This window comes from Balearica regulorum, chromosome Z (genome assembly GCF_011004875.1).
Source record: "Balearica regulorum gibbericeps isolate bBalReg1 chromosome Z, bBalReg1.pri, whole genome shotgun sequence".
NCBI classification, from domain to species: domain Eukaryota; kingdom Metazoa; phylum Chordata; class Aves; order Gruiformes; family Gruidae; genus Balearica; species Balearica regulorum.
In genome coordinates, this window is record NC_046220.1 from 57861143 (window position 1) to 57885266 (window position 24124).

Below are 24124 nucleotides of genomic sequence, written 5' to 3' on the forward strand. Positions count from 1 at the left end.
TATAAACCTCTATGCTTTTTGGCAGAAATCAAACCAATAAACAGGAGTAAGAAAGGAGAGTTTCTTAACTGTAACTCAGATTCTTAACTGCTTGTAGCAGGGTTTTCCCCTGCTTCTTCATCCAAAGCCACTGCTGCTGATCAATACTGAATACAAGATACAGCTCCGCAAAAATTATCTATGGTATCTTCTATGTTGTTAAAAAGATATTTGGGAATACACAACCAAGATAGGAAGGAATTTCTTGGTTCTAACAGCTACAAAAAGGGGGAAATAAAAACATTCTTTATAAAAAAAAAAGAGATGGCAAACATTTCTGAATGCAGTTTACTGTAACATGTAAAGACAGGTATCCAAGGGTAAACAGCAGCAGAAAAAGACAGAGCCCATAACACCTTCAGAAAGAGAACAAAGGGAGGACCCAGGCAGGCTATTACTTGTCTAAATCTGTCCTGGAAAAAGAATCTAAAGACTATGGAGCAGAAACAGAAAGCTTTGTGTAATATTTACCCACTGATTCAATATTCCATCACAAACTCTTTGTTTGATAAAACTAGTTGTTATTTTGTTCTCTCTCCCAGCTCTCCTCATTTAGAAACACCAACTACCAGCACTGCCTCAGGAGGCTGCAAGCTCTGTTAATGTGCTCCCTCACACTTAGTGGTAGGGTACCTTTTTATTGGATGGCCGTGGGCTTGCACAAACGCTTGGCACATCATTTGTTCCTTCAACATAGAAAGACATCCGACTGGAGCTGTGATCCATAGGCTGGAGGGCATAGCCAGAAGAAATATGTAATAGTAAGTTAATACATATCTTAAGCTAATTAACAGAGAAGAAAGCAGCAGCGGCGGAATTTGTTTGAAAGGTCTGCACAAATGCCCACCTAAACAGCTCTTCTCTTCCCTTGTGCCCATCCCCCTTCCTAGCGGAGGCCAAGGACCACGTGAATGCAGCAGCAAGCGCGTACAAATGCCAACCCTGCCATCACGCGTCCAGTTTCAGCACTGCAGCTGTATTTTGGAAGCACTACAATTCACCCTTTCCAAGGTAACTGTCCTTTAACTTTATCCGGTGGCTCTACATCCGAAATTAACCAGCGTCTGGGAGTCTTCCTTCCATTAAAAGTAATGCCATTTTAAAAGGCAGTGAAATGGCGGCAGCTAATTATAAATTGCTACATTTATCAATGTGATGAAGCTGTAATATCAACCATTTAAATTTTGTATTAATTTGTGAAAAAAATGCCTGGTGCTCTGTTTTTTCATGACACAGTACATTAGAGTAAAATTCATAAAGCTCTTAAGTTCAAATATACATCATTAAAAATTGCCATGGATGAATATATATGCCCACATAAACAAATCAAAGATTGGCAACACCTGTGCATCTTACTAGTTCTGATTTAACTTGCTGAAGACAAGTACCCATTCACTTTAACTGGAGAGGCATGTGATTGTTCAATAGAGAAAAGACTTCAAAATGTTTCTGAAAATAACCTACTTCAGAAGCAGTATTTTACATATGTAACACTCAAAGAAAAGGGAGGGAGGATACAGTTCAGACCTCAGCAGACATGCTGCTGTGGAGCTCTGCCAGGGCTATAGCTAGGAGCAGGAGAAAAATCCTGCTTTTGTCAGAGGCACAGCTTCACAGCTTCTACTGAATGGGCAACTCTAGATTTTGGATTCCCCAGAGAGGAGCTGAGCACAGCCATTCTCATAAAGCTCTGAGATGAGCCTGGGATGCTGTAGACCAGCAAGCACCAGGTGTCAATCAAGGAAGCAAAATCCTGTTTCTTGGCTGTCATCATCCTTTCTATCCTGCAAGCTGTTGGTGGCATATGTAGTTGTGGATGAGAAAGACAGACAAAGTTTGTTTCACTTGGTGGTGGAATTAAGTATTGGGAAAGACCCCGTTACAAAATATGCACATGGCATCTGTACTATAGCTGACTCAAAATCATGGGGCTGCTGTCATATAAATTGCCTACTTTTTTTTTTTAAACAAGAAACTATTTAGGACCAAACAGGCTCTGTGATTTAAAAAAAAAAAAAAAAAAAAGTTTACAGGAGCAAGAATAAATTATCAGTGCATTTTAGGAAAACTATTTCCCCTTCGAGGACTCTTTTGTCCCTTTCAGAAAGTGAATCTGTTCCCAGTGAAATCAATAGTAGTCTTTTCTCACACTGACTCTGTGCAACTTGGACGAGCCCACATCACCAGACATGAACAGAACCTAAATGTCAGGAAGAACAGGAGAGTGAGGCACGTCAAAAAAGCAAAACCCTCTGTGGAGTGTCTAAGCCTCAAACAAGAGACAGAGTTCTTAAACCTCTTGCTTTCTTCATCGATAAGAGACATCAGAATTTAGCAATGGGATTTATTGTACCTGTGCCAAATCAGATAAACAGTAAATGCTTCTGGTGATACATACAGTGCATTTACAAGAAGCAAATCCAACTCTCAAAGAAGAAATCTAGATAGGTTTTGGCCCATACAATTCTCCAGATATTTGGCTTTGTTCTCTCACCTTGGATGACATGATGTTTTTGACCTCCTCATCATCAGCAGTTTGTGTAACAGTGATGTCAGGATTGCTGCAGCTTATTACACGGCTCTGCAGGAGTTTAGTCCCAACAGACGCTGCGGAAGTGCGTCCAAATGTGTAATAACGAGACTCTGTCAAAACAGCACTGCTGCCTGCACCTGCCAATAGCGAGATGTTTGAATTACGACTAAAAGACATATATGTGAGACAAACATGAGATCCAAGCCAGCTTTGCTCAGTGCTTTTACAGCATCAGCATTTTGAATAGCATAAAGCTCTTGAAAATCTCACCACCAACTGCTTCATTAACAAATTACACAGGCATTGAATGACAAGGTGCAGATGTTTTCCCTAACAACAACTCACAGAGTGATTGCACAAGCAGTAGCAAAAGATTAACAGGGTTTCCTGAGCAACAGCACTATTACAATAACTCTTTCTTCTCCCCATCAGCTCTTTTTAATTTGCTGTAGATTAAAACAAGATTCACAGGCCTAAACACAAAATACCACCTTCAACACATAACATTTAACACTATGTTCAAAGTATCCAGGGAAGCAGAGAGTGCTGCCAGCAGAAATTTCACTAAATGATTACATAGTTTTCAGCTTTCCCATGGACCTTAGTTTTCCAGGACAAAGAATTTCCAAGTGTAGGCAAGATCAGAGATTTTAGCATATCCTAACATAAGTCTAATGTCCCTCCAGGGGGATTTAAATGAATGTTTGAAAGAGAAAAGGGCTTACCTTTTTTCCCACAGCACAGCTGCTTGGTGGTAAGTCAGTTAATATGTAGCAATTGATCAAATGAATCCTATAGCCTTTAGGACAATAGGCTGCAGCAGAATAACAAATGGCTGAGGTTGGAAGGAACCTCTGGATGTCATCTGGTCCAACTCCTCTGCTCAAGTAGGGCCACCTAGAGCCGGTTGCCCACGACCACGTCCAGACAGCTTTCTAATACCTCCAAGGGGGGAGACTCCACCACCTCTCTGGGCAACCTGTGCCAGAGCTCAGTCACCCTCACAGGAAAAAAGTGTTTCCTGATGTTCAGAGGGAACCTCCTGTGTTTCTGTTTGTGCCCATTGCCTCTGGACCACTGGAAACAGCCTGGCTCTGTCTTCTTTGCACCCTCCCTTCAGGTCTTTGCATATATTGAAGATCCTTCCCGAGCCTTCCCTTCTCCAGGCTGAACAGCCCTAGCTCTCTCAGCCTTTCCTCATCGGAGAGATGTTCCAGTCCCTTCATCACCTTTGTCACCTGTGGCTGGTCTCTCTCCAGTAGGTCCATGTCTCTCTCGTACTGAGGAGCCCAAAAGTGGACACAGCAGTGCAGGTGTGGCCTCGCCAGTGCTGAGTAGAGGAGAAGGATCATCTCCCTCAATCTGCTGGCCAACATACAAGATTTTATCCTCTGATTACATCCCTAATGTGATGGAGAAATTGGCAGAGCTTGACCCTATGCCACTTGGCAGTAAGTTAGTTTGCACAGAAAGTATTTTACTGATGCAAATTCCTCTAAAGAAAGCCTCAGTTTAGGAGATGTCTCTTTCATCTTCATGAAGCTAGTGTTGTATACAGCTGTGGAGTTCTCTCACCTCAACCCTGCATCTGAAATGAATGACTGAGAGATAGAGATTGTGGGGGGCAAGTCCGTGTTGCTTTTTCCAGCACTGATATCCCTGACCTTCCTCTGAGAAAAATGATACATTGGATCAGTGCTGTGCTGAAACAGTATGTAGTCTGGGTCTGAGAAGTTGTGTTTGTTATTTTACAGGCCAGTTCCCTAAGTCCTCCTCTCAGAAGCACCATGCTGAATAGCATGTACCAAGAAAAAAAGAATACTTTTGCAACCCTAGCACCAATATTACCTGGTTTGACTACTTCTCTTTGAGGATCTGGCAGATGAAATACATAGTAGACATAAGACGCCAGGAGGCAGTTCCTCCCATGCTGGTCTTTGCTCAGGTCTTTGCTGTTGTGGAGACTGTTCACTATTGCAACCACAGATTCAAAGGCAAACTGTGAGAAGTTGGCTGTGAAACAAAGGCAGGAATTAGTCTCAGCACTGAAGGGTATAATATAATAAGGTAAGGGCATTCTTTGTACCAACAACAACTAATCCTGCGTGTTTTAATTCAGTTCTTAACAAATTCAGAGCTCGAGACAGCAATTGCTGTACCTGACCAGACCCAAGATCTACACAGGCCAATAACCACTCTTCACTGACTTTCAACCTCATCACTGCTTCTCCATCACTTCGTGTTACATAGAAGCAGACCATATCTGTTAATTACCATTTCTAGCAGCCTTCACACATTTCTTATAAAATACCTACTTGAAGAACACTTAGACTCATTATTCTCCACTTGACAGGCAAATACAAGCTAGCAGGCTTTTCCACAAATATTATAGTGGATGACAAGTATTGATTACCAAAATGAGATAAGAAATAAGCCACACCACTGTCTCCAACTATGCCTTCCCTCCAGAGTTAACATATGTGATGGGCAACTGGCAGGCTCAGTAACAGAAAAATCTGTGTGCCTTACTATATCCTCTCTGGTTTTGTGCTCACTCAATTCTGTCTAAAGATATTTGGGCAAAGGATATGGTGGAGTCAGCAATGTCAGCTGTAGGATAAGTGATTTTGCTGATTAAACCACAACCCACTTTCTGACCTATAGCTCTTTCTGAAGTAGACTACCCCAGATACTATACCTAAGCCTGGATATTTAGCAATTATTTCCCCCCCCCATTTCTAGGTTGCTTGCACTACCACTCCAAAGCCATGCACCAGTAAGTACCTGTCTGGCCAGCTATGACCATGGGCTGTACAGCCAGCTGGAAAAGTTTATCTAGTACCAAATGTAAAAACAAGACAAGAGGTTCAAGGCGTGAAGAATTCAAACAGATAATGCTGAGTTTCAATTCATGTTCCAGTGTAGCCTCTGTAATCTTGTGGTCCATCAGTCGAATGGGGAATGTCACTTGACTTTCCAGAGAATGGCACAGAGTGAAGAAGTTCTCCAGGTGATTGTCCTGCAAATACAGTGCACTCACAGTTAACAAAGCTGATACACCTGAGGGGATGAGAGAAATTATTTTCACCATTCTGGCTTGCAGTGGTGGCTAACACTGGAGATCAATTTGTAATGCAGCTGTCACAGCCTTTTGTTTGTTCCTTTTCATCTGGCTCAAATTCAGAGACTGGTTAGATCACATTAAAAGCAGAAAAATTAAAGGCCTCACTAAAGTGATTGCTTCATTTCATGAAAATACTGTTCCCTCTCTCTGATAAAACTCTGTCATGCTGTAGGTCTATAGGCCCTTTGCCATCCACACCTAAGTTCTGCTTCGTACAAGTTATGTGCCTTATGAGTGTGCCCTACTTGTATTTAAAAAGAATGCTGCAAAGGGGTGATGGACCTGCTTCAGACATAGGGCCTCCAGTTGTTAGGACATAGCTACCAGGGTTAACTAGAACAGGGTGCTGGGTGCACTGTAAAGCAGCAGAAACAAAATAAAGCTGCTCTGCCTCTAACCAGTGTCCCAGTAAGATGGGTGAAGCTCCCATTTCCTATCATATTTAAATCACCAGAATCATAGAGTCCTCATTCAGCACTAAGTTTGTGTCCGCACACCACACGGCATTGACGGTTGAGCTGCCTAAAACATTCTGGCAGTATAACCTGTCCCTGGAGGCGGGGAGGTCTCTGCAGATGTGGACACACTGTCTGAACTAACCTTGCAGAATAGAAGATGCAGACTGCAGAAACTGGCACTGTGCCCTGCCAGTGTCTTTCAAACACAGACTAAGCAGACCCCTACTGAGCCGAGAGGACACCAGGCTCCCTATTGCTTGATGTGACTCGCTGCTGAGAGTCCTCATTTGTTTACTTGTACCAGTGGATTTTATTTCACCAAAGGATATCATTCTCTGAGGATATCAGGTTATTTCCATAGCTGTTTGTTAGTTGTTTTTAAATCTATATGGGCTCAAACATCTCCATTTCATAAACCTCCTAAGTTGGCCTGGACATCTGAATTCTCTTTGAAATGAAACTATAGCTGTGTGTTGCTTCTGATGCATTACCTGAGTGTGAACAGATGAAACAGCTTGCACTTCAACACTGAAAACACCCTTGTGTCCTTCAACCCACTTAATAGGTGGTATCTGAGATGGAACTTTCTGTGATGGAAAAGAAATATAGGAACCGTTATCTTCGTTTCAATGATCAAACAGAAAGTCTGTTTACATAGGCTTCTACAGGTATTTGCACTATTCACTTCATTTTAGATATCCAAATTCAGTGCCATACAGAGGACCACAGCTAGGCATCTTCTTGTTCTCACAGACTAGATGGAGAGAAGTTGATGCATTGAACTGGGAAATTTGGAGCACTTCAGCTGGATGTCTAGCACAGACAGCACAAATACACATCTTCTGATGGGATATTTTTAAGGTTAGAAGTTCCCAGTTAAAGCACTGCCAAAGGCATTCCAGAGTGATGTGGTGCAGTTTTAAGCCTCTACTTGCCATATTTATTCAGAGGGCACAGTTTTCTGTTCCAGTATTAGCACCTGGTTCCATTTCTCCTCCCTCTCCCACATAGCCACAAAAAAAATGCGCAAATCATCGTATAGAAGAAAGCAAATTATTGACTTGACACCCTCTACAATTGTACAAATGTATCTCTGATTAGACAATTTACAAGGATTTGCTTGGATAACTAACTTTAACAAACACAATATAACAATATAAAATAATACTAAAAATAACACCAGTGACAATAATAACAACATTTTTCTCCAGTGCTTTCCCCTTTTAAAGTACAAAAACAAGGCATTGTCTACAAGCAGTCAGCAACATTAGTTTGTAAAACACTTATGCTGTTCTTCTACATCAGGAAAATATTATCTTTTCATAATTTTCTTTGTTACCTCAGGAGAGTGAATTGAATAGTGGAAAGGCAGCTTATCCAATGCAACAGGAAGACAATAATGTCCAGTTTGAAGACGATCATTTAATAGCATTGGCAGCCACTGAAACAAATGAAGAGAAAAGACAGCAATATTCATGACTATATATGATTAGAGCTATTTATCTAATTTGTTATGTATAGTCAACAAAACAACAAATGAGATATTGACCCAAGCTTCTCTGCTCTAACCCATTCAACAGTAATTTCTTTGCATTTTAAATTCACTGATAGCTACTGTAGAAAAATGTACAAGACAGCCTTACAAACCATCCTTTTTTGAAGAAAACAAACACAGAGCTTTTCATGTGTGACATATATTTTTCTAATAAATCCTACCAGAAGGATTTGGTAGAGCCCACATTTTATTTTAAAAAATCACGTATCTCAAATACACTGATCCTTGGCTTTGAAGCAAATCAACAGAGTTAAAGTTTTGCTAAGGATAAATTGAACATCTTGGTCATTGTGACCATGAGGGTTAAGGCCAGAATGACTCATCATAACTCTGTATTGATATTTGGAGACACTTAATTTTCTCCTATTCAAGTCTGAAAGAGGCTGTGCATCTGAGTATCACAGGGCAGAAACATTTTGTATTTAGTTGAACAGAAGCTTGATAATTAAGTCCTCACCTATGTGAACTCTTGCTCCTGAACTACAAACTAATTTACTTCTTACCAATCCCGTTGACATTGATTGGAGTATATCTGTCCATAAAAGAAAGCCCATTTAAAGGGATTCTCAGTATAGGGATCAAAACCAAATACAAACATCATAGCAAGAACACATGGAAAGCATGTGTCTGGCCCCACAGCTCAATTTCTGACAACAGCACTAGGATGTTTTCAAATCTGAATATTATCATCATTTATGCTTTCATCTTATTTTAAAATTTCTCCAGTTAAAAATATCAATTGATAAAAGAAAAGGTCAAAGAGACTATGCTACAATATTTATTTCTTAAGCTAAAACAACACAAAGGTAATGAATGCAATAGAATTACATTTTACCTTCTAGATACTTTCTGGTTTTTAATTTTGATGTAAAAGACACTTTAGAACATAAACCTAACTGAAAATATTATATTAGTTGTTACCTCATGTATGGACATGTTTGATACCAGTAAATAATTGTAATTGCATATATTTTAGTGGTTTATTATTTTTTCAATAAATATATCTAACAGAATTAGGCGATATGCTATAAAGCATTGCTATTGCAAATATTTAGGTGCATACTTAACTTCAGTTTCATCAGGTGAATTCATTAACTTCGAAGACACTTAACAATGAAAAATTATAGGACAAGGATGTAACATAGCATAGGTTGCATCTGGTTTCTGTAAATTAACATTAAGAACTTCTACTGGTTTTGATGTATTACCATAACCAGAAAGGGAATATATGACAAAATTCTCAACAAGCAAAGAGTCTGTTTGCATGGGATGTAGATACATATGTAGATACACATACATACGCTTATATATAACCTACTGAATAACCGAGGAGGGTTTCTACAGATGCTCCTTGCTTTGGCTGGCAGCTGATATGATAGAATGTGAACAATAGATGGTGTTTCTCTGTGAGTTTTGCAGGCAGCTTAATTTTCACTTCTTCATAAAAGTCAGGGGACCTGTTAAAAAAAAAAGCCAAGTACACTTCCAATGTAAATATAAGACTGAGCAGAAGGCAAATTTTCCAGTAGGCTTTTAAACACTATGGTTATAAAAACTGTATACATCCTGAAAACAGCCTCAGAGCCAAGTTAAACAAAGTACGTATGTATGTACAGCTATATTTATGAACCATCTACAGCTTTGAAACAGGAAGACCATAGATGATATCAGCTGGAATGTGTCAGCTTTCACCTATCTCTATACTTTCAAAAACATTCAGTCTTAATTTTGAGTTCCAGCGTATTTATTGTGTAAGTCCTAAATCCCAAGTCCACATTCATGAGAATGACAATGTCCCTTCAGCTCTTTCGGACCTGTGAATTCATCAAAGTGAATGCTCTTACAAAGGTGTGCCACTGCTTCCTGCTCCTGCTCTTTGATCTTCATATTAGGAATATTCTCAACTAACCTCTGAAAAGTTCCAAAAAAGAAAGGCAATGGTCGCTTATGCAATGTTCACTTATGCAAATGCATGTAGGAAACCAAATCAAATATGACAAATCTACATAAAATATAAATGTTTAAAATTGATTAGTACCAGCATTCCTTGATGAACTATGTAGGCTAAGAATTATGTAAAGAGGTCATGATTAATATTTCTGAAGTCATATAAATAGTAACAATACTTACTTATTATGATATGTGATAGCTGTGTACATTTCTTGCACAAATTCTGGACCTGAAGATTTCCCAAAAATTACCTACATTAAGAAGAAAAGAAAGTAACAGCAGTCAGGTCTAAAGCATTTAATTGTCATAATCTTGTATAAATTCTAAGACCGTATCTGAAGGCTGAAAATGACTTTTCAATTTTATCTTAGCACGTTGACACAAATGTCTTATTACCAAGCATCTTCCCCACACACCAGTCAGAGTAAAAAACATCAAGAAAATGGAGCAGAGGCCATTTCCAGAGCCACTGACTACCACACCTCATTCTCCAGTCATGCACTAAAAAGTTAGCAATTGCAGGAATAAAGTTATGGTGAGCCTCTTAAACATTATCACATTGCCTTTAAGTAAATGCTAAAAAGTTAAATTAAAATTATCTGTAGAAGTTTGTTTTTCAGCTGCAGCCTGCTCATTTAGGGTGAGAGTTATCTCACCTTACCTTAGAGGTCCAAAGTTTCTTTACAATCAATGAAGAAAAATAGGCATTTTTGGTGCTTGATTTGCTTTCCTCATTTCAGACACAGCCTCATGGTAAGGTCCTCAAATCCAGTAATTTTAAATGGAGCCCTGGCAGATAAGCTTAGACAAGGATATCTGTACAGCACAAGTCCATATGTATTGAGATAAAGCTCCCTTACAGTGGAGAAGGGTGCCAGATGAACTGTGTCTATCCTAAGCATTTGTCAAAACCTAGTCATAACACGGGCAGATTTTAAGGAAACCAACAATGCAGTATTGTGTAAAAGATGGTGTTACATTCACATGGCACAGCTCCAGCTCTGGATGAAACATGGCTTGGGAAAACACTGTGTCGATGCTCTGATTTCAATTCCAGAGCTCAGGTGGAGGAAGGCAGCGAAGTATGCCCTGTGCAGTGTCAGCATGCTGATAAAGGCTGGTCAGGTGTCAGTCCTTGCTCCAACATATTGTTCCTCAACAATATGTGCTCCAACATATTCCTCAAAGTAATATTTCCACTCACTTTTTCCCCCTCTAACACATAAAATCACAAAAGATTTTATCCCAGTGTCATTCTCAAACAGCCAGTTACACTGGCTGAAAAATTCCCCAAAAATTCAGGCTGAAGCAGATGTCTGGGTCAGAACACTTCAAGCAGAACATGTGAAGCTAGTTAAAGCTGAAGAGAGGATCTTAAAATGAGACAATAACCTGAAAATAGACAGTGCTGCCTGCTCTGCTAGTAGTGCACATATATGCCCCAATACACAGTGTGTTTCAAACATGGAAAACTCTGCCCACATTGCATGATTGTGCACCTGTACAGATTCAGGCAATGCAGATCCCAACTTCTACCTTCCAGTGTTACACCTGAGTATTTGTGTACACATACTGCATACGAGGAGTAACACTGGAAGACAGACTGTATCATTCTTAAAAGGTCTCTGAAGCTCTGTCAATTTTACCATTAGAGTTTCCAACACAGCATTGATTTAATACGATGCCACTTTACTGAAAATAAGGTCAGAAGACTTAGATAAGAGGAAGTAATATTCCTCTGTTCCACTTGAGTGACAAGTCTTTCCTGTTGTGGGTAAGGACTACAGCCCTGCTTTCTGATGAGAATGACAAGCTTCTCCAGGTCTCTGATGCTAGACTTCTTAAGGCCTCACTAGAAACTGTGGTGATGGGAAGTAAAAAAAGAGCTATCTCTTCAGACAGTCCTCAGGTTTGCACGTAAGCAAAAGTCTGTTAAGAAATCTCAGCATTTATTACCGGCATTGCACAGGACGGGTCTTCACCACACATAAACTGGATCTTGATGGTAATGTTTCTTGCAGAAGCCAGTCGGTTAGCAAAATTCAGCCTCTGAGGGTAAACATAGAGGAGATTTCTGGAAGAAAGAAAAGGAACAATAAAATGGGTTAACGGCATGAATTTGCATCTCAAAATGAAGTGCACAAGCTAGAATTTTTGCTGATTCCTCCCTCTGTCCTTCAATTACACCTAGATAGTGAAAGCTTTGCCAGTACTCCATTTCAAAAGTTCACAAGGAAAAGGTAAGTTCTTGCTGTGACACAGAAAACATCCCATGTTTAAGGTTTCTCATACAGTAAGCCATGTCTTTGAGAAGGTGGTCTTTCTCTCTCTCTCTTTTTTTTTTTTTAATGAATATGTAATTCCCAGTTATATATGAATTAATATCTTTGCTCAATGTAATGAAAAGCAGGAATCTCTCAACAAAGCAGCTTCCTTCTCAGCTGTGAAGAATCACATTTTGGAAGGGGTAAGGAATCACTCAGGGATGATAAAAACAAGTAAACCAGCAAATAAAATCAACAACTGAAATTCATACATTCCTAGTTTATAGCAACAAAATGGCATAGATTATGCAAATCAAAAGGCACTATCAATGAACCTGAGTAAATACAAACAAGAAATTTGCAACTATAATTCTAGAAACTGACATTTTTTAGTAACGGATATGAATAATGCCTTAAAATATGGCATACTTTGCTGTTTACTAGCTTCTGTATATGGACAGATCACTAATCTTAAAAAGCACCTTTAATTTTTGTGAAGAATTTAGCAGCATAGGTGGTCTTTCAAGTTCAAAACCCAACAATTCTGGTAGAAGAGTCAAAATGCTAATAGAAAGCTTTTTCTCCGGTGAAGTCTATGGCAAGCCTGAGATTTCAGCCAGACCTGAATTACACATGTTCTGGTATGATGATTATGTCTATTTAATATCTCATTTTCCCAGTCTGGTACAGAATTCTCACTGTTTGTGCTCTGAGTGTAAGGAATAAAACTAGTGTTGGTGGAAGCGTGCTGGCTTCCACTGAGAAACAATGAAAACTACTCATGGGGTTTCTTTTTGTTTGTGAGAGTTGGAAGCTGCACACAAAATCACCCTGTCTTTATCGCAGATATCTCCTCAGCACCTTTGTCAGCTGAAAAGGTGGAGTAGCTTTGGAGAATGTTGTCATTAAATCAGACAGTCCATCTTCCATTTGTTGTATCCCAAGACCTGGAAAACTGTGGTTGATTGTCCTTATGGCCATGTGTCACAATGTGACAATGATCTTTAAAGACACAAGCTACTTTGCTAACCAACAGATGCTACATGGGCCATGGCATGCCTTAGCAAACAAACCAGCATGTAACTTGCCTTTCCCTTTGTTCAGGATAGTGCTCCTTCCTGCCACACTAATGCACTTCCTTCCTTACCTTCTTAAATGCAATTTCTGCTCTGCCAAATTCTCTCCAAGATGATATTAGGAAAAGCTAAGTGAAAGAAAGAAATATATTGGTAACCTCCACTGAATTATGCTTGGGGGAATGACATATTAAATGAAGGATATTATCAATATTACATCTGCCAGAGGTGAAGAAATACATGTAGGGGAGGCTGCATAATCCAGTCATTGCTTCATTAATCTGCAGCCCAGCAGAAGATGTCACAAATCCATATAATGTCCCTGAGTACTGGATTTTATATTTAGATGTGACTTGAGATGAAAGATATGTAAAATCACAAACAGAGAGCTCTCTGCTGACTACACAACCAAGGAAGCATTTTTCCAGCAAGTACTATACTGAAGAGCTAAAGCTTGTGCCATTTATGCTCAAGCAGTTTTAGGGATCTTGCTTACGTGTGTATTAAGCCCATCAGCACTGAGGAAGAACAGAGGCAAATGCTGACTCTGGATAGAGATGAAAGTGATGACTGATTTTTGAAAATAGGAAGGTTGGGAGGTGATCAAAAGAGGTTCCTTCACACAGGTATGAACTGTATACCTGTTGCTGACCACCACATAAGTGCTACTGCTTGCCAGTGTCTGTACCTTCCAAAAGCCTGAGAAGAAGCAATGACAAGGAGCATTTCCATATGGGAGTTAGCAGGTGTGTCAGGGCAGCACATACTGCTGTGTATTAAATAATAGGACACCTAGCATGCCCATAAGGACATGGTGAGCTCCAGAAGGCACTGTGTCTCCCCTGAGGCTCTGCACTGAGCACAAATATTCAAACAACATGCCACAGCAATTACTTCTGGTCAGTGTGATCAAACTTGTCCCCTCACTCCCACTACAGAAAGTGCAGGGCTCTATCTCCAGATATAGCCAGATGTGATTACAAAAAGCAAAAGAGCTATTCAGGAGTCAGTGTGAGTCTACAAAAGCCATGGCAGAGCATCCAGCTTCACTGAGACCAGGGTCCCACAGGACAGCAGAGTCCTGGGTAAGGCATGGGTCCAGACAGCTTCTCTGGCAGAGGCTATTTCAGAATCAGCTATTTGCTGGGAAAGCTAAGGGCCCACCTAGCCTGACACAGGACACCATGCAGCAATTCTCATTTGAATTTGCTGACCTTCCTACACTTTCATGGGACTTAATGGTGATTTGATCACTTCCCATGGCCAAAGCAATGCACACCTATCTTCTGTCAAAACAAAATCTATGCAGAGTTTCAAGTCTGTGACCTTTCTCATTGAATGTTACTGTTTGTAATTATTGGTTGTGCATATGTGTGACATAATAAAACCCTTCTCCTTGCTAAATTACATGTGTGAGAAATCAACAAGTGCATCTCAAACTTCTAATGAATATTAGGCATATTCACTGGTGACTCTGACAAGAACCCATACACAGCTAAAGCCAATATATGTACAAATAGTCGCTACTGATACAAACCACAAATGTTCTATAGATGAAGAGTGATGGATAGATTAACATTGCCATTTAATATTTATGGTACTGGAAACAAAAATTGATACACTCATTAGTTATAATTTTCAACTTTTGTTGATTCCTCTATCTTTTGTCAGGTTGGTCAGGGTTTTCAGAAAAAATGGTTGAAAATTACAATGCAGTCAGAAACACTTTACCAAATGTGGAAACCTGTCCTAGTCAGCCACTGACTACAACAAATGCCACAATGACAGAACTTCAACACGTCATGTTCAAGAGCATGTATATGTGTCATGTATTCTGTATCTTGGCATGGGTAATTTGGATAATAGTTTGAACGATTTTTCTCATGTTGCTAAAATTAGGAATCATCTAAAGAGTCAGTGGTCAGATCCTCATTAAATTTAGGCTAAGAGCGATTGTCACGTTATTCTACCATTAGCATTGGCGTGAAAACCTTACTAAATTTTCTAATAAAGGTTTAGTCAACACATGAAAAAATATTTCCAGAAGATGGAAGGCTGACTCAAAACATCAGATTTCTGCAGGTTCAAATCACAAAATTATGCCAAGAAAATAGATATTTCTAAATTTAAATGTGACCTACAGCTTAGAGTCAAGTCAGAATAAAATTTTAATAGCTTTCTCTCCAGGACTCATAGTTGTTCATTATACATCATTGAACTGACCTACCATTACTTCAAATATCAAATGTTGCAGACATAATGTGCTTGAAAATCAAGACCAAAGGCAAATGACCGAGATTTTGTGAATCATAAAAATCACCAACAAAATAATTTCTTACCTGTCATATTGATTTTCTGGTGTGCAAATGTAGGGAACTTTCTTACTCACAATTGCCTACTTTACATCTTTTTCAGAAGTTACTCTTAAAATGGATTTTAAATTTTCAAATATGAAAATCAAAGTGATTATATCACCTTCCGATGTCTCTGTCCTCCATGCTTTCCAGTCCTCTACCAAACTAAACCTACTGTTCCATTGATAATACCCTCACTTGCCCTGGTGGTTCCAGTATTACTAAATCCTGAGTGGCAGTGTTATCGACTAGATATCAACTATTGTAATGTCAAGACACTGTAATAACAAGATGCTAGGTCACACATGAGGCATTGCCCAGTTGCCCAAAGTAAGTATAAAAAGCTGAAAAAAGGAAGATAGTAACTATACCATAGAGCTGTATTTTATACATCCATTCACTATCCCAGCACCTGTGATTCCTCCAGCTGTGTAAACAGAGGTAAAGCTCTATCCCAAAATTCGTATTGAATCCTGATAATCAAAGAGTGAAATTTCTGACATACCAGATTTTTACACATAATAGTAAATCTATTTGTTTAGATTTACAGCTGAGAATTGTGGTGAGATGATTTTGTCCTGATATACTTAATTAATAAATGACACAGTGAAGGAGTGCTAGTAAATACAATAGCACACCATATCTTCCCAAAATACTGGTAACATGCCCCCCTGAAGTTAAATGTGTGAGATAATGCTAGGCAATAATTCATATCTACCAGCATCTTCTTGTTGCCACAGACACAATACATTACTAAAACTTCAGTTGAAAATGCTTAAAAACCCTAGTGAACGACATAGGATTCAGCAGCACTCAAGATCTATGCAGCTAGAAGTCAACATGTGGAACTTGGATTTGTTTTAATTGTCTCATTGATGCATTTACACACTCCACCATCCTTACCTGGGAAGCTGGAAGCTATGGTGACAAACTGCACTGCTCTTGAGCAATGCTTCTTGTCTAAACTGTACACCTCAAAGTAATCATTTATCAGGCAAGAGGAAAATAAAAATCCAGTGAGAAAACTGATGTCCTGTCTCTCTAAATGCCCTGCAGACCTAAGCAAAAGAAGTCACCTCTTCTTACCAAAAGGGAAGCCACCTACTACTACCAGTAATACAGCACTATTAACAATTCTTGGATGAAGTTAATGGAGCATTTTCATTCTGGTGAAAAGTAGACAGATGGTTTGAAGGAGAAAGCACAATGTCCAGAGGTTAGTAAAAAAGATCTGCAAGCTTGGAAAGGAATGTTTTGGTTCTAAGAGTCCTGGCTGGGAGCTTAAAAAGGGCAATATTCAGCACCCTACTACCTAACCACGGGCAGTATCAGTGATCAGAGTAGCTTCATATTTCTTAAGACATTTATGCAAGAACAGAGCATAAGCCACTGCCTGCTGAAGTGGAGCTGCAGCAAAACCAAATCAGTGAAGATGATGTTTTCATTCAAAATCATCAGGAAAGGTAGGCCTCTCAACTTACATCTTTTGTGCATTCAGTTATAGCTTCTTTCTTGAGAGGAAGGTGAGCATTCAGTGTTGCACTGATGGCTAATGATAACAATTAACGAGCAGCCCAGTGTTTCTGGGAAGCCATTGTGCTAGATAATGAAGTGCTTTTATCTCTACATCCTAGAGGAGAAGCAATAGTGATACCCTTTACAAGACAGCAAAAAAGAAGTGGGAAAAAATGGACTCAAGTTTGGGGGATTAAACCACATCAAAAATGGCCAGCATTGTTTGAACACAGTGTATAAACATCAGTCTAAATCTTCTAACATTCCTGCATGGTAGGTATCTTGATGTGGATGTGAATGTGCAGTTGGAAATATGAGATACAATCAATACAGCCAAGGCTTTGCAGAAAGTCCGTGGTAGAACTGGAACTGGATTTAAGAACTGCCATTCAGTCCCACATTCCTTATACTTCAGGAAGTTGCTTGAACTGAGATACCTACATGTTAATTTCAATCTTTAAATCCTACAGGTCTCTGGAAGACTCAATTTAGCTTCTTACAAAAGAAAAGAGCACTAGTGTACTTGGTATACGCTATAAAGAATTTGCATTTACTTTCTGCCATTTTAAAAGCTGTCCTTACCAAGATTTTCTTACTGATAGTGATGGTTTTTGTTTCCATACAGTAGACCAAAGAACAAACTAATACTGAAGCTGAAGAACAATCAGATTTGTTTGAAAGGCAAAACACAGTATTTATCAGTATATGATAGATTCTTAAATAGTATAAAAGTGCTCAGCAGAATGTGAAAGCAGATATTATGATTTTCATACAGAGAACTAGCAGCTATTCAAGACACCAAATTGTCAAGATTTTTTTAAAATGTTGTTGCATTTTCAATTATACTTACTTAAAAGTCTGCTGAAATTATAGTTTTCAACAATCTAATTTATGATGTTGAATTACAATTAACCAAAATATTTTGAAGAACCCCCAAACACCCTCTAATTAAACCACTTGCATTTGATTTTTTTTTTTAATAATTACATATATCTTTAAAGGATTTGCTTTCATCTGGAAGTTTAGACAAATCCATATTTTATTCAGAGTCTCTGCTCAGTTACTACACAGAGATCACCATGCCATGGTGGCAAGTTTTCCTCTCTGCCTGTATTACATAATTAATGAAGTTTGCTATGAGAAGTCAGATGTAATACCTCATCTGAAAGCACTGTGACAAACAAGGTGCCTATGGGACAGAGGTGTGCACTTCCAGAATTCTGTTTGTGAAGTTTTTGTTTTAATTGTTTCTGCTTTGTTATGCAGTATTTGACAAAGTCATTTTTATCTGAGTAAAAAGCAAAGAAAAATTAGGAAATCTTCCACAAAACCTGTTACTGCTGAGATAGTATAGTAGATACCCAGGAAAGATTATGGAGCTTGGAAAAGGGCAGGCAGCTATTTGCACTGGGATGAAAACACGTGTATTGAGGAGCAGAATAAACTGGGACACACTCACATCTCTGTCCGAAACTGTAGTAGCCAGCTTAAGCTGTTTCCTTCAACTGTGCACAACATTGCAACACTAATATCCACTTTGTTTACTCTGAAAAATAAGTTACAAGTGCTAGTATCTCCACTGGCACAAAACTAGAGCAACGGCCCTGTAGATACACAGGGCTATCGTGCTCAATCCAGATCCCATGGGCAGAGAGGAAGAAAGGAGTAAACGCTGTGATGGCATCTGAGCACAGTGACAAGTGGTTTGCAATTAAATGAAACCAAACAGCAAAAGAAAGGGGTTTTTTTCATAGAATCATCATATAATCATCGAATGCTTTGGGTTGGAAGGGACCTTAAAGACCATCTAGTTCCAACCCCCCTGCCCTGGGCAAGGACACCCAACTACACCAGGTTGCCCAAAGCCCCATCCAACCTGGCCTTGAACACTTCCAGGGATAGAGCATCCACAACTTCTCTGGGCAACCTGGTCCAGCATTTCACCACCCTCATAATGAAAAATTTCTTCTTTATAGCTGATCTAAATCTGCCCTCTTTTAGTTTAAAGCCATTACCCCTTGTCCTGTCACTCCATGCCCTTGTAAACCGTCCCTCCCCAGCTTTCCTGTAGGCCCCCTGGAGGTACTGGAAGGCTGCTATAAGGTCTCCCCAGAGCCTTCTCTTCTCCTGGCTTTCTCAGCCTGTCCTCATAGGAGAGGTTCTCCAGCCATCTCATCATCTTCATGGCCCTTCTCTGGACTCTCTCCAACAGCTCCATGTCTTTCTTGTACTGAGGACCCCAGAGCTGGATGCAGTACTCCAGGTGGGGTCTCACGAGAGACAAGTAGAGGGGCAGAATCACCTCACTTGACCTGCTGGTCACACCTCTTTTGATGCAGCCGAGGACATGGTTGGCTTTCTGGCCTGCAAGTGCATGCTGCCAGGTCATGTGGAGCTTCTTGTCCATCAACATCCCCAAGTCCTTCTCCTCAGGGCTGCTCTCAATCCATTCTCTGCGCAGCCTGTAGTTGTGCTTGGGATTGCTGTGACCCATGTGCAGAACCTTGCACTTGGCCTTGTGGAACTTCATGCAGTTCACATGGGCCTACCTCTCAAGCCTGTCAAGGTCCCTCTGGATGGCATCCCTTCCCTCCAGTGTGTTGACTGCACCACACAGCTTGGTGTCATCAGCAAACTTGCTGAGGATGCACTCAATCCCACTGTCTATGTTGCTGATAAAGATGCTAAACAGTGCTGGTCCCAATACCAACTCCTGAGGAACACCACTCATCACTGATCTCCACTTGGACATTGACCACATTGACCACAACACTTTGAGTGTGACCATCCAACCAATTTTTATCCACTGAGGGGTCCATCCTTTGAATCCATGGCCCTCCAATTTAGAAACAAATTGTCATGCAGGACAGTGTCAAATGCTTTGCACAAGTCCAGGTAGATGATATCAGTTGCTCTTCCCTTATCCACCAACGCTGTAACCCCATCATAGAAGGCCACCAAATTTGTCAGGCATGATTTGCCCTTAGTAAAGGCATGTTGGCTGTCACCAATCACCTCCTTATTTTCCATGTGCCTGAGCATAGTCTCCAGGAGGGTCTGCTCCATAATCTTGCCAGGCACAGAGGTGAGACTGACCAGCCTGTAGTTCCCTGGGTCTTCCTTTTTTCCCTTCTTAAAAATGGGGGTTATGTTTCCTCTTTTCCAGTCAGTGGAAACTTTACCAGACTGCCACAACTTCTCAAATACTATGGAGATTGACTTAGCAACTTCATCCGCCAGTTCCCTCAGGACACACAGATGCATCTTCGATGGTCTTGAACCTGTTCTTCTTCTACAGTTGGAGCTTCTTCATTCTCCCAGTCCCTGCCTTTGCCTTCTGCGATTTGGGTGGTGTGGCTAGAGCACTTGCTGGTGAGGACTGAAGGCAAAAAAGTCATTGAGTACCTCAGCCTTCTCCATATCCTGAGTAACCAGGATATGTCTCCTGTTTCCTTCCGGAGAGGGCCCACATTTTCCCTAGTCTTCCTTTTATCACTCATGTACCTATAGAAGCTTTTCTAGTTGGCCTTGACGTCCCTGGCCAGATTTAACTCTTATCAGGGCTTTTGCTTTCCTAACCTGATCCGTGGCTGCTTGGATACAGTTTCTCTGTATTCCTCCCAGGCTACCTGCCCTTGCTTCCTCCCTCTGTAGGCTTCCTTTTTGTGTTTGAGTTTGTACAGGAGCTCTGTGTTCATCCATGCAGGCCTCTTGGCTTTTTTTCTGGACTTCCTTTTTGTTGGGATCATCATTCCTGAGCTTGGAAGAGGTGATCCTTGAATACTAACCAGCTTTCTTGGGCTGCTCTTCCCAGGGATTTGTCCAATGGTACTCTACCAAGCAGATCCCTGAAGAGGCCAAAGGCTGCTCTCCTGAAGTTCACAGTAATGAGCTTGCTGTGTGCCCTCCTTGCTGCCCTAAGGATCTTGAACTTGACTTGCATGGTCACTGCAGCAAAGGCTGTCCCTGAGCTTCACATTCCCCGCCAGCCCCTCCTTGTTGGTGAGAACAAGGTCCAGCATGGCACCTCTCCTCATTGGCTCCTCTGTCCCTTGGAGATGGATGCCTATGACTGAAGACGCTCTTCCCCTTCTCTGCAGATGGATCCCATCAGCCCCCAGTAGACCAGGTTTCTCAATGTGAGTTCCTTAGTCTAAGTAGATGAATCCTTGGCTGTGGCACCAGCCCTGTAACCATTTGTTGACTCACCAGATTTGACTGGCCCTTTCAAATCCCTTCCCTTTGACTGGGAGGATTGATGAAAAAACTACCTGTGCTCCAGAGTCCCTTACCACCACTCCCAGGGCTCTGTAATCCTTCTTGATACTGCTCAGACTGCTCCTGGCAGTATCACTGGTGCCCATGTGAAAAAACAGCAGCAGATAATAGTCAGTGGACTGTTTCCCCCCCACTCCCTCTGAAAATCCCCTAAGTGTTTGGCACTTCCCCTATCAAAGACAGGACTTCCTGGGCCTGGTTAAGCTGAGTTACTGTTGAAGCAATGGGACAAATCCCTCCTCCTCAGCACCAACATTTCATAGTGGCAGTAAGCAGCATAATTTTCATTCATATTTCATGAGAAAATAAAATGATAAACAAACTTTAAATTATATGATTTTTCCTATTAAGAAGGGTATTGAAAGAAATAAATCTTGGAATGTTTTGACATTTTCAGGGAGCTATTTTTATTAAAGAAATGTAGGTACACAACAAAAAGAAGTGCTCAGTTTCACAGTGCACAAGGAAAGGGGGCTGGCTGATCTCTCTGGCATAAATCAGAAATAGTATCATTTAAAATAATGGCCTAACACCAGTTTAAAAACTAGCAAGAGCTAAGTTCAAAGACTGTAACAGAAGACTCTGCTTCTCCTATCACAAAGGAAAAAGCTATTACTTAAAATAAAAGAGTATTTGTTTCCCTTGGAAGAGCTTCATTGGCAAAAAAAAACCCCAAGTAAACAAAATCTTAGCATTTCTTTTAAACATTCAGGAGAAAATCTGAAGCTAGATGTTTCACTAGTATTTGTCTGGACTTGTGTAGAGGTATTATTATGCCAGTAAGAACTTACCAGACAGTTTTTTTATAAGTTTTCATTATTTGTTATTCAAGTACATTTCTATATGTAACCCGTTCCTACCATTCATGGTAATGTTAATAAAACCCAGGTAATTATTTTATTCATTTTTCACCCTTTTAACATATAAATCTATAGCACTATTAAATAATTTGCACACTTACAATCAAATATAAGGAAACATTAAATCATCTGTAACACACTAGCAGGCCATGACACTCAGTTATGACTACATGCTAGCACATTGTTTAACTAAGACAGGATGGTTCTACTTTTCAGATTAGAGGAAAGGGAATAAAATAACATGAAACACTTCATATTTGGCTCTATTCAAATTCGGAGTTACTTTGCATAGGTTAGTTTAACCTCAGGCTCAAAACAGTATTCACCATGCTGAGAACCAAGCAAGGAGAATTGCATGATAGTTAAATTAAGCAAATATATTGGCCTACATTCTCGAACTTGCTTTTGCTCGCCAAATGGAGCATGATTGTGTGGCCAAAGTGTCTCAGACATGGTAAGGTGATTCTGGTTGGTGGGAAAAGGAGACGCTTCCAATGGCACTGCACAAACACAAGTGTTACTTCCTGGACACCACCAAGTTCCAGATTCCACTGTTTCATAATGTTTGCAAAGGTGCCTCATCTGACTTTCTGGGGAACTATTGCTGGAGTTCATTAACAATTTCAGTTGGCACCTCCCCTTTCTCCTTCCAAACGTGTTTGTTATCACAAGGTAGTTGAAACATGACCTAGCATTTCTGCCTTTTTTCACCATTTCCCCAGTATAATTGAGTTTCCACTGTACAGCACAACACTACTTATAGCATGTTAGTTGTGTAATCATTAATTAAGGTAAAGATTAATGAGGGAAAATATTCTTATAGATATTCTCTTCATTATTACAAGTTGGGCTGGACAGATCCTACTTTGTTTTGTTACCACAACTTTTACTTTGGGTGAAAATCAAAACAGAGCCCAAAGAGCCTGAAGAGATTAAGCATACTGGGTGTGAACTCTTGCACAAAGAGTGTAACTGTTGAGCTATAGCAAGCATTTCTTCTAATGTGGAAGAATTGAATGATAGTGTGGAGACACTCAAATTTGCTTCAGGAGATGCACAAATTATCTTTCAGCATGGTAGCTTTGATATTCATGATGTCTGGCTGCAGAAGTTTACCTTGGTGAGAACTAAAGGAGAATATTCTGTGCAGACTCAACCCCCTTTCTAGCTCAGCAACACAGCCATTGCTAATGCTTTTCATTTTCAAAAACCAGTCCTTTAGATGCTACCAGGCAGCACACTGAAGTTGACACATGCTACTCCTTACTGGGGCCAGACAATGAATAGGAAAGTTAAAATTCTGTCTTATTTTTTCATTTAAAAAAAAGAAAAGGTGTAATGACTCAAGTTCATTTACATCTGCACTTTCAATTGTATACAAATTACTTCCCCTATAGAAATGTCAGCATAAACCCGTTAAAAACTGGGGGGGGGGAGACAAAAAAAAAAGACATTCACTTCTATCTTTGATACACAGAGAAGACAGAGGTACCATAACACTCTGCATTTTAGCATTCTGGTGCCAATAGCACGAAGAGCTGCCCTCAGGAGTTTGAATATCACAGATGCATGACACAGCCCAGGAATAACTCCTCCAAAACTTCTAATGAGGCTCTACCCAAACTGGCTTACTTACTCATTTCCCTGCTGACACCACATTGCAAGTTGTTATGATAAGATGCCACTTCCTGGTTTTGCTTTCCTTAAAAGCTGAAACCCAAATCCAGGTGCCACCAACAGCCCCAATGGCTCTCCATACAGCCAGTTTGAATTATTGCTAGTTAGCTATTAACAATATCGCTGCTCACTAGCACTACTATGCTGCACAAACAAGTTGAAGTACATTCTTTTGATATTCATTTCTTCTTAAGAGACTCAGATGTGCTAAACCACTAAGAAATGATAGGAATTGCTCAGCTGCATGCTACTGAACACTGTGGTCTCCTCAAAACAACCAGAATAGCACAGATTTAAGAAAAGTAACAACATAGCCCAGAGTCCTTGTTGATGGTGAAAAAGTACACAGAGCAACACATTACTTCCTCAGATGGTCAGACTCAAATTAACAGTAGAAACCACCCAGCACAAATATTTACCAAAACTGTTAAAAATTCTGAT

General features: G+C 40.1%; 1 protein-coding gene across 2 annotated transcripts in view; it reads right to left on the reverse strand.

Annotated features, from left to right (window-relative positions):
* Positions 1–24124, reverse strand: part of DOCK8 (dedicator of cytokinesis 8) — a 94906-nt gene that overhangs the window by 37080 nt on the left and 33702 nt on the right. For both annotated transcript variants that reach the window (XM_075740177.1, XM_075740178.1), the window contains 9 exons: positions 11616–11733; positions 9840–9910; positions 9028–9166; positions 7494–7595; positions 6646–6741; positions 5357–5591; positions 4421–4585; positions 2534–2709; positions 673–768 (listed from right to left, as the gene is read on the reverse strand). In XM_075740177.1, coding sequence (XP_075596292.1) covers positions 673–768; positions 2534–2709; positions 4421–4585; positions 5357–5591; positions 6646–6741; positions 7494–7595; positions 9028–9166; positions 9840–9910; positions 11616–11733 — 1198 coding nt within the window. The remainder of the gene's footprint in view (positions 1–672; positions 769–2533; positions 2710–4420; positions 4586–5356; positions 5592–6645; positions 6742–7493; positions 7596–9027; positions 9167–9839; positions 9911–11615; positions 11734–24124) is intronic.